This window comes from Ornithodoros turicata, chromosome 9 (assembly GCF_037126465.1).
Source record: "Ornithodoros turicata isolate Travis chromosome 9, ASM3712646v1, whole genome shotgun sequence".
Taxonomy (NCBI): Eukaryota; Metazoa; Arthropoda; class Arachnida; order Ixodida; family Argasidae; genus Ornithodoros; species Ornithodoros turicata.
Window position 1 is genome coordinate 28,756,626 of NC_088209.1, and position 18,024 is coordinate 28,774,649.

Genomic DNA, 18,024 nt, shown 5'->3' on the forward strand with positions numbered 1-18,024 from the left:
ACTTCGTACACTTGTGCAATTTATTTCCTATCTGAGCTGCTTCTTCGTCAGAAAATGTCTGTCGGTGGCCCTTTGGGAGCTGCTGCGTACGGAACGATTCCTAGACGCTGTGTGTGTCACGTAATCACTTCCTTCATCACTGACAATTTGCATTTCGCCATATTTCTACCGATTTCGACAGCAGATATACGACGTCGTTGTTACCCAAACCAAAACCATGCACCCACGTGGTCCCACGGGGTGTGTGCTCCCGGTCGTCCACAATTGGCTGAGAGGACTTGATGACGTAAGCCAGCTTCGAAGGAATGTATCTGGCAGTCACGCCCTGTTATTTTTGCGTGGTAACTTCGCACCTGGTGCACTGAATCCAGTTAAAAGTTTATGTCTGTACGATAGTGAGGGATCATGAGAACCGTTTCCGCCAGAGTGCTCGGAATTGCGAAAATCATTTCATGGTCTCTTTAAATAAAGTCAGCAAACATAGCTCTGGTCACACTCTTCTAGCAACATGGCAGTCCAGAGTGACATGTCATAGCGATGCCGCCGTTTCATGTGTCTGCAAATTCAGAATGCGACAGGTCATGACGTGAAACTGTGCGACTGATTGCACGTGACTGCCCCAACAACCCCGAATATCCTCTGGACGTACGAATAATGTCCTAACAGATTCGTACGTCCGATGGATATGAGGACATCCATCGGCCGTACGAATTCGTTAGGACATTATTCGTACATCCAGAGGATATTCGGAGTTGTTGAGGGTGTGCATGCGATTCATCGCATGACATGTCGTGCATTTTGTCTCAGTGTTTCGCCCTTTAATCGCACAGTGACAAGACATCGTACAGCGAAAATATTGTGCATTCTAGCTCCCAAGAGACAGCTTGATGACTGAAGCAAGATCAGTGCACAACAATGGCATTCCTTTCTTCTCCACAATGACAAGCAACAACACTCCTGGTGTATGCTAAGATGCTGCCCGCCCTTATTCAATTTTCCAACTTGCATGAATAGCATTGGAGTGCAGCTTATAGAATGGTATAGATGGAGGCAAGCTAGAGGATGAAATCCACGTTGAAAACACCTGAGCACAGGCAACAAAAGGACGGACTAAACATAAAGAGCTTAATGTGCCACTAGGGCACTTATCACTCAAGTTTCAGTTCGAATGATAAATATATGGACTCCCCACATGGCACTCAAATTAGTCCACACCCTCTTGATTTTAGGTTGTGTGAACAGTTTAGCAACAATGTAGATGGTGCCGCAATTCACTTACATCAAGGCACTCAACCTCTTCTGCGAGACATAAACTGACAAAGTGCTCTGCAAGGTTTAGGGTCACCCTGTCATTTGGTCCATTGGAGTCCACCAGCAATTCCACAGAGTATCGGCCCTTGATGAGGTCTTGCTCGTAGAAGGCTGCTCGCAAGCTCACCTCTCCTTGAAGCTTGTGTTTAAATGTCTGTACAGCCTGCTGGTCCCACATCCCTTGGTTCCCCATGGGCTTAATCTGAGAATTGGTTAACAAAAACTATTGTTCTACAAGTATTTTCATTGAATTTTTGCACACAGTAGAATCTTAATTCTAGTATTTTCTATTTCATGGAGCTCTACCAACCCATGTTCATTCGACTGGACACTTTGCATCACATGCAAGAGTAGGATTAAATTGACCACGTGATAAAGCAACATGGTGGAGAGAGCATGAAGTAATTAAGTGCATAGAGTATTCCTCATGGGCTGGTAACAGTAAAAAGCATGACGGACTGTAGTGTATAGCAAGTTAGAGAAACAGATAAGAAGAAATGCATGATAAAATGACAACCCTATCTATGGGCATCAGGAAGGTATCCACAATTATAAGTGCACCTTACCCCTCTGATTGCACAGCAAATGGCCTGAGCTGGAATGCTTCCAAGAGATGCATCCAGCGGATGTACATTGTGCCGCTCCACCCTTTCCGAGTTACCAAAGTCTATGTAAGACACTTTGACATGACCTGGAACAACACCAAAGATTATAGAGCTGCGACACATGTCATGCACAGAGCCTGAAGTTTTAGGGTTTAACCCGATTCTTCCCCGAATTGCAGTCTGCCTCTTTAGGGTGAAATTCCCCCGATTTTTACCCGGTAAATTGCACTCACTGAGACGTCTGTAGGAATGCACACTGACTTGTTTGGCAGCAAATACAGTTACATCATTTGTACCAATCCAGTACAGTTACTGAGTAACTGAGCCCGATTTCTCCTCGTATTTAGCGTACTGGAAGTCTTTCCACCCGAATTCGCATGAATTTAGAGCACATGTTTATTTACCAGATATTTATTTTCCCGAAAACTTCAGGCTCTAGTAATACCCAGTCATGTTCCCACCTGGCTGAACCTGAAGTACCTTAGCCCGGTACCAGTACGTATCCACAGGATAGTATGCCACGCAATACATGCCAACCTTGATTTCGAAGTTCAGCTCCGGTACCTTTGTGCTGTAGAGTGAACTGAAAAACATTGTCAGATATAGAAATCGTACCACCAGGCCAATATTTAGAGTGCCATTATGTGACAGGGTATCCCTGTGAGGTGCACTGGTCCTGTCGATATTAATGTGCCCTGAGCATAAGAACAGGACAGGACACATCAATATTGACAACTACTTTAACACAATTAAAAATACTTCAGTGAATCCCATGAAGAAAGCAGTATGACAAGGTAGATAAGGTGAGAAATCTCTTGTCGGCTAAAATGGCTCCTGTGAAATTTATAACCTGTTGAGACACTATTGCATATATCTGATAAATAGTTTGTTTTTTAAAGTTCCACATTAGCACCACGAAACAAGTGTGTCTCTGAGGGGTGTAGAGATGTAGACAGATGGATAGAGGGCAGCACGAAGGAGTAGGTGACAGGGGAGTTAGTATGCGTCTTGGGCAGACTTCAGGGGGAACTGTGCTGACATTCGTCGGGAAAGTCTTCAGGATAACCCTGATAAATATGTATAAATAAAAATATAAGTACTATATACATATGTTTTGTAAATACCCGATGCAATATGATTACGGACACACAAGTACAGCTGCTAGCCACATGGCACACAACATGTGCTCATCAGGTGGCAGACAACAAGGTGGTAGGTAAGTGGTGAACACGCGGTAGAGCTGGTCTGGCACGTAGTAAGACGTGACAAGCCACCGTTCGTCATGCAGCTCTGCCAAACAGCTTGTAAACATGGGTACATGTGTAAACACAATCACAATGTACAAAACACCATGCAAATTGCTCCCTAGAGCCCTTTCTAAGTGTAACTTTTTATTCTAAACTGCATGGAAAAGAAAGCAGAGAAGGGGAGAAAATCCAGCGAATCGGTAAGCAAATGTGAAGGGAAGTAAAGCACTACAAAAACCCCGAGCCCAACACAGCGCGTGGGCCTCAAAGTCGTTTTTGACTGTGGGCTCGGGTACAGTGTGGAAGTTCTCAGGCCTGAGTCGGGCCGAGCTTTTGTGAGCCATTCTTTCACATTATTGTTCAACAACAACTTTACTTAATGATGATGAGTGGGGAGCTTCATCGCCAGGGGCTCTACCCCACAGTAAATTCACATTATTTTAATCCTCAACATTAGTTTTGAAAACAAAGCAACTAAGTGACAGGCCCTTACTTTGTCCTTCCGCTGAAACGCTACAGCATAGGCGCCATGTTATCCTCAACTTCGCAGTGTTGAGGATCATGTGCTCACTATGCGTGCACCACTGATAGACTCGACGGCAGCGTGTTGCTGCAAGCACAGACCGCATCAAAGGTTGCGCTTGCGCATTCAAGGAACGTCTGTGTGGTTTCCGCTGGATTATGAGTAGAGCCTTAAGTTTTCGGGATTTTTTTTTCTTCTAAATTTAGGGGGGGGGGGGTAAAAACTAGGTAAACAAACATGTGCTCTAAATAAATGCAAATTCGGGTGAAAAAAAAAACTTCCAGTATGCTAAATTCGGGGAGAAATTGGGCTCAGTTACTCAAACTAACTGCATTTGCAGCCAAACTAGTTAGCCATAGTCGTCTCAGTGAGGGCAACTTGCAGGGTAAAATTCGGGAGGCACCAGTCAATTCATGGTGCAAATTCGGGGAAGAACCTGGTTAAACCCTAGAACTTCAGGCTCTAATTACGAGTCTCTACCGCATAGACTGAACCTGTTGGACAGATCGCATGACACATCGGCCTATCCAGCTGTGGGCTGGGATGAGTTTTCGAACAGAGACTGTTCCAAATATTGGCGACTCTCACCCTCAGGCACTTCCCTTAGACCAGAACAAAAATAGCCTCTGTTCGAAATATTGGTGGCCCTCATCCCGAGTCACTTCTTTTAACGTGCTAGGAAAAGAAGCGAGGCACAAAGGAATAATCTGAGGCACTCACTGCAGAGACTCCAGAAGCATCTGGAGGGTCTCATTTGATGACTTCAGCTGAAGGAAAAACTCATTTGGACTTTTGTAATGGGAAAGCACTACATCAACGGGGCACCCGGTGACCTCAACGACAGGTGGTGGCACCACTAAGAAAGTCGTAGAGTTTGTGGAGGATGGCACACACACTCCTTCAGGGAGAGCCACTGGACTCTTGCTTCCCATGGAAGTAGTGGCAGTGACCCCATCTTGGTTCACTGATAATGAAGGAAGCTTGGAAGCACACTTTGGTTGAGTACGAGGCAGCCTAGGAATGCTCAGCTGGTTCACGGATGTGTTCGAGCTTGATCCTTAAACATACAAAAGGTAAGTGTGATATAGTGCAAAGTGATTTATATGTAGAGCCTGAAGTCTTAGGGTTTAACCCAATTCTTCCCCGAATTGGAGGTTGCCAATTCACCAATTGCCAAATGGTGGTTGCCAATTCTGGTTTCACCCTCTTTAGGGTGAAACCAGATATTTACCCGGGAAATTGCCCTCACTGAGACGTCTGCAGGAATGCACACTAACTTGTTTGACAGAAAATGCAGTTACATCACCGTTTTATATCAAACCAGTACTTTCAGTTTGATTAACTGAGCCCTATTTCTCCTCGAATATAACATACTGGAAGTTTTTTCACCCAAATTCGAATGAATTTAGAGTACATGTTTATTTACCTGATTTTTACACCCCGAATTTAGAAAAAATATTTCCCGGAAACTTCAGGCTCTATTTATATGCTATATATATCTAAAGTCTAAATTTTTCATGGGGGGCAGTCAGGTGCTATTTTTTTTTTCTTTGTTGTTTCTGTTCAGCAACGGCCTGCACTTAGAGGTGCATATATTGGTCAGGCTTGCATCCTTCGCGAATTAGGCACAATCACCATGTGTGGTACCATGAAATGTGTTTCACATTTACTGTTGACTAAACTAATATTTATATCAGACGTGCGTGCAGGTTGCCACAACAGTCGAACCGCGATGTAACAGAACTCACTGGGAGCAAGATTTCTTTTGTTGCATCAAGCCTCACTAAATATGGCAGCCAATTACGGTGGGGAAATACAAATTAATTCGCTCCACCGCAAATTTCATTGTATAGCATTTCGCTATATCGATAAACTGCTGCCATTGTGATATGTTTCACACATAATTTCAGCTCATTTTGTTTGAGTAAAAGCCCACACCAATTTTTCTGTTTGTACGAGCGGTGAAATGTGCAAGCACATTCACCCACGTAAAAATATTTGTCAAACCAATAGAAATATACGAGTCCTCACGAAGACCGACATACGCAGTCAAATGAACTGAAGTCAACGCTGTGATGTGCAATAAATACTATAGAGGGAACAACGCTAGCATATCGCACTTTATGGGAAGATACCTCTAGCTTACTCATCCGGTCCTTATTCATCACATGGTCTAATGTCAAAAAAGATGCAATGAACTCGAGAGCGACATATGATGTGCCATACCCCACTAGCGCTAAAAGTGACATGGAAGTGCATGAGGTCAACTGATAAAATGGCATATATGCAGGGTCGTTGGTGGATACTCTATTCTATAAAAAGCCTCAGCATGGGCTCTAGAAAAAAAGCACAACACAACATAGTCACCTGTGTTCTGTTGCATATTTTTGTGAGATTCGAGAAAGGCTTGGACAGCACACAGAAACCGCATTGTAGGATACCAGAGCAACTGCCCTGTAGATTTTTGCTATGATCTGAACTATTATTAAGAATCTGTTATAGTATAATAAATAAGAAGAACCTGAAACGTTACCGATGGTACCTGCTCCACACTTTTCCCTCATGAATGCAGTGTCACCATCTTTAGCAGGAACACTTTTCTCCGTGTTCGGTGCTGCATCAGAAGCCTCTTCGAGCCTTGGTTTGTGCTCACTCAGTGGCATCCCAGAAGGCAATCTGGCTGGAGCATTATGAGGGGCCTGTGACTTGTTGCAAACATTCACACCATTTGGCGGGGACGGGTGCAATTCAGTCACTGTAAAGGGACTGAGGTTTTTTGCAACTTCTGTAGCGCTGCTTAACAAAGGAACCGTAACGGGGTAGGCAGTGGACTGCAGGACAGGAACGGGAGTAGGAACGTTGGTTGCATCGGATGTTCGTGCACAGTCGGCAGAGGTAACGGGTGAAACAATCTGTGTAACAGGGGAATCAGCAGACCTTGCAACAATGCTTGTTGGGGGGCACGATGAATTTGAGCAAGTAACGCTGATGCTTTGATGTGGATCAGGTGTCACCTGGAAACGGAAAAGTATTTTGAATGAGCAAGGAAATGGCATTTCGTATTGCTCTACACTCACATTCATATTATCAAGCTGTCTGGCACAAGCAACAACGAAAAATATTTTTGCTTATCAATGCCTTATCACTGTGCAATCCATTTTATAAAACTCATTTGGGATGCACAGCAAGATTTCGCTGACATGGCGCTGAGGGAAGATGAACTCTCATTCGTCAACGAAACTTCGTTTGCCACTAAAACAGTGCAGTGTTGACGACATACACCCCAGCCGCTGTGGACGGTCCAGTTGACATCACAACCACGACCCATCCTGGTCTTCTTGGTGTAATGCCAACTTTATAGAGACATGTTACACTCACCCCAGTATCCGGACTGTAGTCTCCATGTACAGTGAGGGTGACACGTTCTGACGTTTGTGATGTGGCGCTGTGTGCTCGGTCATTTGATACAGGATAGGCGATTGACATTTGAGATGTGTGCACGGAAGCATCCATATATTCTTCATCTGTGAGGAGTATGTGAATCTTGAATAGCTTTAGGAAGAATTGATTCATGGTGATAGTGGCGTCCTGGAACTGGTGCATGAACTGGTTGATGTTCGTGATGCCAGCTGTTCGGTCTACCATCATATTCATCTGCAAACAACGCACGCTAGAAAAGCTAACTCCGAATGCACAATGCAAGGCATAACATATCCAACATGAATCACATGCATACTCTCTAAAAACAACTTGAACTTTGTGTCGGAGGCTGACGGTGTCATTTATTGGGTGAACCCTAAGCAATTTAACAGCCTCTCAGTTTGAACGGATAAGTAAGCGCTGTGCAACGTATCAGTGACAGCAACAACCAGACAAACAACGCTGGTAAAGATTCCAAGGCAAAGGTTTAGCAAACGCTCACAAGCACAATGCATGTGCACAACTTTCCAACTCTGGCCTGTAGATGTCTTCCAACCATGTGTCAGGATACACATACCATAACTATCAACTATCACAGTCAAAGGTTTGTCACGAAGTTAATATGATTACAAAATACACATTCTATGAAACAGTTCAAACAGTGAGTCTTTTCCCAGAAAAGACTAGGCTAAGTGGTAAAAACTGCGAGGTCGACCAGTTAACCATCACAAATCAAAACTACTGGAAGGGAAGGGACGCCGGCGTAGGGCATGCACAAACATGGCACTACAGCGTTGACTACGGAAGTTTCAAAGCTCAAAAACAACTTTGTCTGCTCACCCTATCGATCATATGATCCAGCAGGTTAACAATGAGATCTTTCTCTTCGTGCAGCTTTCTCAGGCGGGTTTGAAGCTCCTCTTGGCCTCTTGTGTAGGCCCAGGTTCCCGAAAGTTTTGCCATCTTAGGCGCCTATTTCTGCACGACAACGCAACCAAGAAGTACTTCGTAAGCGCCCATAAAAGACGCACACGACTACACCGTTCAAGAACTTGCAACAAGAGTCACAATTCTTGCAACAAGCTAACAACAACTGACATAACAAACTCGCATAAAGTGAGCGTAGACCACGTGTGTTGACAAATTCCGGTCTGGCTCGACGTCACCAGTCGTCACTTCCGGACGCGCCAGTCTAGTGTCGACGGTCGATGCCACAGGTGAGCGAAGCGAAGCTGAGCGTAAGATACACGAAAAATCCAGCAAAATAACAAAACAGAGAGAGAGAGAGAGAGAAAAGAAACGCTGTGTGTTGGTGGAACTAATAATATCATTGAGCCTGCTTACGCACGATCCCGAATGTGGGCAAAATTAGCCACTGCTGGCATGGATTTTTTTTTTAAAAAGGGAGACAGTCTGAAAGGGCTGTACGCTAGTGAGTAGTATTGGTTGGGAGTCAGGTGGGATAATCTTTCGTATGTGTCTTTCCTCCCTTGTGAGCCAGCCTCTTTCGTGAAAACAGCATGCTTACTACAGGGTGTGAGAAGATTTTCGGACACATTGCGAAACGTCATTAAAAATTGTACATAAGAGCAATCACAATGAAAATTGGCACAGTGCTGTAGTCCTGTCAGAATTTTTATTTCAACTCACCCTCCATGTTCTACCGTCAATATGGAGTTATAAAAATCCGAGCGGCGTTCCAACACCCGATGCAGCATGAAACGGAGAGGACCTAAGCTCAACGACGGTGCTATAGCGGTATGGCCATTCAAAATGCTAGGGCTCGGATTTTCTGCAGCTAGTGACTCCTATCACATTGACGGTATAGAACATTGAGGTGCGCTCAAATAAAACTCCTGACAGATCTACAGCGCTGTACCAATTTGTATTGTGATTGTTATGAAGTTTTGAAATGTGTCCGGAAATCTTCTCATACCCTGTATGTAACGCATACATTTCCCCAGAAACTGGATACAGAAAAACACAAAAAAACCTTGCAGGGCTGGTATGTATCTGAATATTACAAGCGAAATTTACTTTTTCTAGATCATACACAAAGTGTACTTGTGTCAAACAGTTTTTCTTGAGTTTCTTGAGTTTTCGGTAAAAATAGGTGAGGTATTTTATACTCGTTTTCCAAGGTGCATAACAGGAATAGAAGATCTGTTACACCCTGCCTGTCCGGTTTCCTTAAGGACACGGGATTGTGACCCACAAACTTGATATATTTGGAAAGCAGAAAAACGCGTAGCAATATTTGGTGTTGGGTGAGTGGAGCTCCACAAAAACTGCTTACGTTTCGCTCTTCCTGTTCCACCATCCGTTTTAGTCAACTGCTTGCAGAATGGTTCCAAGCACGTGGAATGATTTCTTCTTCCTTTACTGTAAGGGTGAATACTTCATCACCCAACAAAACAAGAAGCTGGATTTTTAGTCATTTTCGACAGCATTAGAGACTGCTTGGTTGGTTGCCGTTTTATTGCCCACTGCATGCTGAGTATTGTCGACTTGTGGGCTTATGCGAGCCTGCTTCCTGGACGCATGCGAAAAAAGAAAAACAGTAACTAACTAAATAAACAAAATGGATACGACGGCAAGAGAGGAGACATGGTGCAGTGCAAAGCTGAGGTATTTTAATAGCACGAATTTAGGTTCGTACCAGATAATGGAAACTTTCACACACGACAAACAAGGCGTTTTCCAGCATGATGCTGAGTGTTTGCAACCGTGTGAGTATGAAAAGTCCGTTCTCTCTCTTTTCTTTTTTCTTTTTCTTCTTATCATTTTTCAATTTCGCGTTAGCAAAGCGGAGTCGTCATGCTTTTTCCCGTACTACCTGTGCTGCATGGATGGATGGATGGATGGACGCTGCGGCTTTACGGCTTTACCCCTTGGAACGGGCGGTAGGTTGCGCCACCCAAGCGCAAGGACCTGCGCTGTAGGACCCGTCTGTTTCGATATTTTCGATAATTGGTACAAGAACAAATTTGATCAAAAGAAGCACCCAATGCGACAAAATCTACAGCTTTGACACAAAGCGAAATACTGCAAGATCAGAGCATGACTGGTGTAAAATTATCAAAAAGGAGCTAAATATCGTGGAGGAAGAGAGATGGCTGGCAGCAATGACAAAAATGAAGAGCCTGGCCCTGTACAGACAGCACGTACAAGATCGGCCCAGGCCCGGAAGACTTCTACCGAGATGACAGGGCAAGCGGGCTGTGGGTGATGTAGGTGATAGCAGGTGACAGCAGCAGGTGATAGTAGGTGTAGGCAGGTGATGTAGGGGGAAGGTGCGGTCAGCCTGCTCTGAAGTGGCGGCTAGGTGCACCCAGTGGAGTGGAGGGAGAAGAGGGAAGGTTGAAAGAGGGAGGGGAGAGATGATGGTGGCACTGGAGAGGGAGGGGCGTGCTAACCCTCTTGCTCTGGGATTTGGGTAGTCCAAGCGAGGACTACCCACCACAGAAAACATGCGAGCTTCCCTCAGTAGTCTTCATTCGAATGCTCCCTGTACCACGGTAACCGCCAGGATTATTGGCGAAGTTACCCCATGCAACCGACACAGACAACGATCGGCCATCCTGCTCAACGAACAGCGACTCCCAGCGACGGTCTATCCCATCTGAAACAAACCACCTGCGTTGACCATTCCCTTTCTAGACGGTGTGTCTAGATTTCGCCTGTGGTGTCCCGAGATACCTGCCATGCTCAAAAAGGGACTAGGAGGACCTGAACCTGAACCTATTACAATCCGAATAATCATGTTCCACCACCTGTGCGCGTATTAATTTTGGCAAAATTATTCCTAGCCCACCAATCGTTTAGGCGGTTTTTGTTGCCAAAAAGTTAACTTCGTCTCTGTCGTTTCGAAAGCCCAGTGTTTCCCATATGGCCACATCCCCTTGCGCCGGCTGAATACCCTTACATTTCAATACGACATGTTCCGTTATCACTCTTCTTTCCACTAAAACGTCTTCACCACCACCACCACCACCACATGTTCCACGGTCTCCTCTTCTTGCGCGCATATACCACATGCTTTACTAAGCACTACAAGCTGCACTCCCAGATACAGGGTACACCTGTCCCTGGGAGATTCTTCGTTTAGTCATGCACCAGCTAGTCTGCGCACTTTCCCTTCTGTCACCCATATGTTTTGTTTATGGATTTCCGAATGTTTAACTACATGGGTTTTTGTTCTTAGCATCCCCGACCGTGCCTCAAACAGCAACGCGCTCCCTCTAGAATTGTCGAAAGTTCATTTCGGCTATATTTCCCTTTTATGTTAACTATACACTCCGAGTGACGGTTTCACTTACATCCTATTGCCCATTGTCTATCCGATTCTCTTACTCTGATTTTTATTTTTCTTCTTGCTTTCATCAACCCAGGTTGAATACTTAGCAGACTGTCGCCTATAGTCCGTTTGCGCCATTTTGTGTCTATGATAGTACTTTCCTGGCCCACATCTTTTCGTTTAAATTCCTCAGGCGCGCATCATATCTAATCTTATTTTTTGCTTCTCTCCCCTCTAGCAAGGACCATCCCATATCTCCCGTTACCCCCCATTGGGCGTACATCCGTGTATATGTGCTTCCAACCACGGTGTAAGGTAAATCTTTATCTTACACCGTGCTTCCAACTCATGAAAGATGGAAGTCACTGAAAAGGCTAGCCAGCTGTAGGACTCGAACCCACATCTTCTGGATTACCGGACCAGGGCTCTACCAATTGAGCTAAGCTAACACACTTCCCCAGCGACTTCCAAGGGCGCGTCATCTGAAGGGACAAACCAATCACTCTTTCACTCATCCCCCCCTTTCACTCTTACATTTTTCTCACTCATACACACATTCAAACGACGGGATCGACGCAAGCGGCATCTGTTGAACATCAATTTGTGTCGGAAGGGAGAGGGTTTGTGTTGGAAGGGAGATATTGGTGTTCTGAGGCTGGGAACCTGAATTCTATCAGGTCTTTTACATCAACGTCTCTTCTTCTTCCTTTAAGTAGTTGCTACCTGCATTGAACCAGACCCTAACGTATTTATTGTACCTCGATTTCTCACTGCTGTCTCAGCAACGAATGCAGCGCCATGCACAGGGGATACCACCGGCAGCCGCTCGAACTATATATGATATAAATGTGACAAAAATGTTGTTACATGTAATACCTTTTGACAAATGGACGAATTCAATTTCATACGCTAATTACATTGAATAAGGTCACATTTCGGGAGTGTAAATGTTATCAATTAAAAGCAGACGACGGTGTGCCCGAAGCCAATTAAAAGCAGACGACGGTGTTGCGAAGCGAAACAAACCTTTGCAGACGACAGTTTTCCAAGCCCTTTCATCCGCTTATTCTCCGTGTGAATAAAACTTTCTCTAAAGCGTTATTGTGAAATGTTACAAGCATTGATGACAAGGCTATCACGCACCGTACTTTGAGGTATGTAAAAATCATTATATGAGAGATACGGAAATAAAAAGAAAAAGGGAAGTCTGAGAAATTTCGACGTATACCTACATTCTGCACTGCTCGTGGAATCTTTCGCTCTGTAAATATAATTCGCCTTTCAACACTATTCTATACCTGGTTAATGTTGAAAACGCTTCTTAGATGGAACTACATTGTGACATAGCATTATAAAATGATACGCAGCATTTGCAGTACGATGTACCGTCTGCTATACGGAATGTCAATCAAGGTGTGCCTTTCTGTCATAGACAGAGCTTTTCACTACAAGTACTACTTTTCTACTTTTCTACACTTACTACTTTCACTACTTTTCACTGTCATGACAAGAGCTTTTCGTTATCTTCGTGGATCTGTTGTTATATAATTGCATCGTTGTCGCGGAATAATCTTTCAACGGGACTTTGTGTTCTTTGATATAAAATGGCATGTTGCGTGCACATTATTTTCATGTTTTGGTACATACAGCAGGGTGTCTTATTATTATTATTATTATTTTTTACATAAAAGGCCATGAGAGCAGCGTAGACACCCTTCTTTTGCAGATGGATTATAGGGCCAGGCAGACCTTTTCTCGTCTGAGGACAGTATATAATTACTGCATGACTAATTAGGTAAAATTCACTAACTGTTTAATTAGGGGCTCTAGGGGGGGGGGGTAATGGGAGGCTCGCCGTTGTTGGCCACACAGAAGTGGGCGTCGTCACGGCTATAACAAAAAAAAAAAAAAGAAAAGAAAAGAAAAAAAGAACGCAGGGCAAAAGACAGACAGCAGAATGGCAGCCAATCCCAGTTGAAAGTAATCCATTCTATATTTTAATGAAACAGGCACATGCGCTAAAATATTCGTCGCCGAAATCTGCTATGCAAATGAGCAGCCACCGCAACAGGGCAGTGCGATGTGTTTTATTTGGTTGTTTCATGAGTGCAATATTTTGTTTCAGGCTGGATGGCCATTCTCATGTGTTGGGAAATTTTTAGGGTCAGTACATTGATTGGCGAATTGGTTGTGCTGATATGCATTCAATTAACTCTTAACTGTATTTCATTTCAGGTAAAGGGGGATTCTCATGTGTTAGGAAAATTCGTAATTAGAGTATACACATTGGTATATTGGTTCTGTTGCTGGCGGTGCTTTTCTATTGTGCTGATATGTATTGAGTTGTTTGATGTTAACTGCATTCTAGTTCATGTGACTTGGGTCATTGTCATGTGCTAGGAAAAATTTTAATCAGGAAGGAGTGATTGGCATATACGTACATATTGACTCTCTGGCTGGCTGTGTCCTTTTGTTGCGATAATATGTATTCAAGTTGCTTGATGTTAACTGCATTCAATTTCAGGTGACGGGGGTCATTGTCATGTGCTATAGGAAAATTTTTAATGAGGGGGTAGTGATTGGCATACATTGATTCTCTTGCTGGCTGTGCTCTTTTGTTATGTTGATATCTATTCAATTTGCTTGATGTTAACTGCATTCTATTTCACGTGTGGGGATCATTCTCATGTGCTAGGAAAATTTTTAATGAGGAAGTAGTGATTAGCATACATTGATTCTCTTGCTGGCTGTGCTCTTTTGTTATGTTAATATGTATTCAACTTGCTTATGTGTTGACTGCGTTCTATTTCAGGTGAAGGGAGGTCATTCTCATGTGCTAGGAAAAATTTTAATCAGGGAATAGTGATTGGCATATACATTGACTCTCTGGCTGGCTTTGTCCTTTTGTTGTGCTAATATGTATTCAATATGCTTGATGTTAGCTGCATTCTATTTCAGGCGAGGAGGTCATTGTCATGTGCTAGGAAAAATATTAATGAGGAAGTAGTGATTGGCATACATTGATTCTCTTGCTGGCTGTGCTCTTTTGTTGTGCTAAAATGTATTCAATTTGTTTGATGTTAACTGCATTCTATTTCAGGTAACGGGATCATCCTCACGTGCTAGGAAATTTTTTAATGAGGGAATAGTGATTGGCATATATTGACTCTCTGGCTGACTGTGTCCTTTTGTTGTACTAATATGTATTCAACTTCCTTGATGTTAACTGCATTCTGTTTCATGTGAGGAGGTCATTGCCATGTGCTAGGAAAATTTTTAATGAGGGAGTAGTGATTGGCATACATTGACTCCCTTGCTGGCTGTGCTCTTTTGTTGTGCTAATATGTACTCAATTTGCTTGATGCTAACTGGATTCTATTTCAGGTGAGGGGGTCATTCTCATGTGCTAGGAAATTTTTTAATGAGGGAGTAGTGATTGGCATTTATTGACTTTCTGGCTGGCTGTGTCCTTTTGTTATGTTAGTATGTATTCAATTTGCTTGATGTTAACTGCATTCTATTTCAGGTGAGGGGGTCATTCTCATGTGCTAGGAAAATGTTTATTGAGGGAGTAGTGATTGGCATACATTGACTCTTTGGCTAGCTGTGTCCTTTTGTTGTGCTAATACGAGTCGTATCTATTCAATTTGCTTGATGTTAACTGCACTCTATTTCAGGTGAGGAAGTCATTCTCATGTGCTAGGAAATTTTTTAATGAGGGAGTAGTGATTGGCATATATTGGCTCTCTGGCTGGCTGTGTCCTTTTGTTATGTTAATATATATTCAATTTGCTTGATGTTAACTGCATTCTATTTCAGGTGAGGGGGTCATTCTCATGTGCTAGGAAAATGTTTAATGAGGGTGTAGTGATTGGCATACATTGACTCTTTGGCTGGCTGTGTTCCTTTGTTATGTTAATATGTATTCAATTTGCTTGACGTTAACTGCATTCTATTTCAGGTGAGCGGGTCATTCTCATGTGCTAAGAAATTTTTTAATGAGGGAGTAGTGATTGGCATTTATTGACTTTCTGGCTGGCTGTGTCCTTTTGTTATGTTAATATGTATTCAATTTGCTTGATGTTAACTGCATTCTATTTCAGGTGAGGGGGTCATTCTCATGTGCTAGGAAAATTTTTAATGAGGGAGTAGAGATTGGCATATATTGGCTCTCTGGCTGGCTGTGTCCTTTTGTTATGTTAATATATATTCAATTTGCTTGATGTTAACTGCATTCTATTTCAGGTGAGGAGGTCATTCTCATGTGCTAGGAAAATTTTTAATGAGGGAGTAGTGATTGGCATACATTGACTCTTTGGCTGGCTGTGTTCCTTTGTTATGTTAATATGTATTCAATTTGCTTGACGTTAACTGCATTCTATTTCAGGTGAGCGGGTCATTCTCATGTGCTAGGAAAATGTTTAATGAGGGAGTAGTGATTGGCATATATTGGCTCTCTGGCTGGCTGTGTCCTTTTGTTATGTTAATATATATTCAATTTGCTTGATGTTAAATGCATTCTATTTCAGGTGAGGGGGTCATTCTCATGTGCTAGGAAAATTTTTAATGAGGGAGTAGTGATTGGCATACATTGACTCTTTGGCTGGCTGTGTTCCTTTGTTATGTTAATATGTATTCAATTTGCTTGACGTTAACTGCATTCTATTTCAGGTGAGCGGGTCATTCTCATGTGCTAAGAAATTTTTTAATGAGGGAGTAGTGATTGGCATTTATTGACTTTCTGGCTGGCTGTGTCCTTTTGTTATGTTAATATGTATTCAATTTGCTTGATGTTAACTGCATTCTATTTCAGGTGAGGGGGTCATTCTCATGTGCTAGGAAAATTTTTAATGAGGGAGTAGTGATTGGCATACATTGACTCTTTGGCTAGCTGTGTCCCTTTGTTGTGCTAATACGAGTCGTATCTATTCAATTTGCTTGATGTTAACTGCATTCTATTCCAGGTGAGGAAGTCATTCTCATGTGCTAGGAAAATTTTTAATGAGGGAGTAGTGATTGGCATATATTGGCTCTCTGGCTGGCTGTGTCCTTTTGTTATGTTAATATATATTCAATTTGCTTGATGTTAACTGCATTCTATTTCAGGTGAGGGGGTCATTCTCATGTGCTAGGAAAATTTTTAATGAGGGAGTAGTGATTGGCATACATTGACTCCCTTGCTGGCTGTGCTCTTTTGTTGTGCTAATATGTACTCAATTTGCTTGATGCTAACTGGATTCTATTTCAGGTGAGGGGGTCATTCTCATGTGCTAGGAAATTTTTTAATGAGGGAGTAGTGATTGGCATTTATTGACTTTCTGGCTGGCTGTGTCCTTTTGTTATGTTAGTATGTATTCAATTTGCTTGATGTTAACTGCATTCTATTTCAGGTGAGGGGGTCATTCTCATGTGCTAGGAAAATTTTTAATGAGGGAGTAGTGATTGGCATACATTGACTCTTTGGCTAGCTGTGTCCTTTTGTTGTGCTAATACGAGTCGTATCTATTCAATTTGCTTGATGTTAACTGCATTCTATTTCAGGTGAGGAAGTCATTCTCATGTGCTAGGCAAATTGTTAATGAGGAAGTAGCGATTAGCATACATTGATTCTCTTGCTGGCTGTGCTCTTTTGTTATGTTAATATGTATTCAACTTGCTTATGTGTTGACTGCGTTCTATTTCAGGTGATGGGAGGTCATTCTCATGTGCTAGGAAAAATTTTAATCAGGGAATAGTGATTGGCATATACATTGACTCTCTGGCTGGCTTTGTCCTTTTGTTGTGCTAATATGTATTCAATATGCTTGATGTTAGCTGCATTCTATTTCAGGCGAGGAGGTCATTGTCATGTGCTAGGAAAAATATTAATGAGGAAGTAGTGATTGGCATACATTGATTCTCTTGCTGGCTGTGCTCTTTTGTTGTGCTAAAATGTATTCAATTTGTTTGATGTTAACTGCATTCTATTTCAGGTAAGGGGATCATCCTCACGTGCTAGGAAATTTTTTAATGAGGGAATAGTGATTGGCATATATTGACTCTCTGGCTGACTGTGTCCTTTTGTTGTACTAATATGTATTCAACTTCCTTGATGTTAACTGCATTCTGTTTCATGTGAGGAGGTCATTGCCATGTGTTAGGAAAATTTTTAATGAGGGAGTAGTGATTGGCATTTATTGACTTTCTGGCTGGCTGTGTCCTTTTGTTATGTTAATATGTATTCAATTTGCTTGATGTTAACTGCATTCTATTTCAGGTGAGGGGGTCATTCTCATGTGCTAGGAAAATTTTTAATGAGGGAGTAGTGATTGGCATACATTGACTCTTTGGCTGGCTGTGTCCTTTTGTTATGTTAATATGTATTCAATCTGCTTGATGTTAACTGCATTCTATTTCAGGTGAGGGGGTCATTCTCATGTGCTAGGAAAATTTTTAATGAGGGAGTAGTGATTGGCATACATTGACTCTTTGGCTAGCTGTGTCCTTTTGTTGTGCTAATACGAGTCGTATCTATTCAATTTGCTTGATGTTAACTGCATTCTATTTCAGGTGAGGAAGTCATTCTCATGTGCTAGGAAAATTTTTAATGAGGGAGTAGTGATTGGCATATATTGGCTCTCT

At 42.7% G+C, this 18,024-nt stretch overlaps 1 protein-coding gene across 3 annotated transcripts in view; it reads right to left on the reverse strand.

The window, feature by feature from the left end:
* Window positions 1–9,495, reverse strand: part of LOC135368523 (tudor domain-containing 6-like) — a 12,795-nt gene extending 3,300 nt beyond the window's left edge. The window contains exons 1-8 of one of the 3 annotated variants that reach the window (XM_064601877.1): window positions 9,403–9,495; window positions 7,947–8,084; window positions 7,065–7,340; window positions 6,229–6,700; window positions 4,407–4,743; window positions 2,378–2,499; window positions 1,878–2,002; window positions 1,280–1,513 (exon numbers count right to left, since the gene is read on the reverse strand). In XM_064601877.1, coding sequence (XP_064457947.1) covers window positions 1,280–1,513; window positions 1,878–2,002; window positions 2,378–2,499; window positions 4,407–4,743; window positions 6,229–6,700; window positions 7,065–7,340; window positions 7,947–8,069 — 1,689 coding nt within the window. In that variant the 5' untranslated portion in view covers window positions 8,070–8,084; window positions 9,403–9,495. Of the gene's footprint in view, window positions 1–1,279; window positions 1,514–1,877; window positions 2,003–2,377; window positions 2,500–4,406; window positions 4,744–6,219; window positions 6,701–7,064; window positions 7,341–7,946; window positions 8,251–9,402 lie in introns of those variants that run through there. The other 2 variants (XM_064601875.1, XM_064601876.1) reach the window with 2 other exon arrangements.
* Window positions 9,496–18,024: the final 8,529 nt, after the last annotated feature.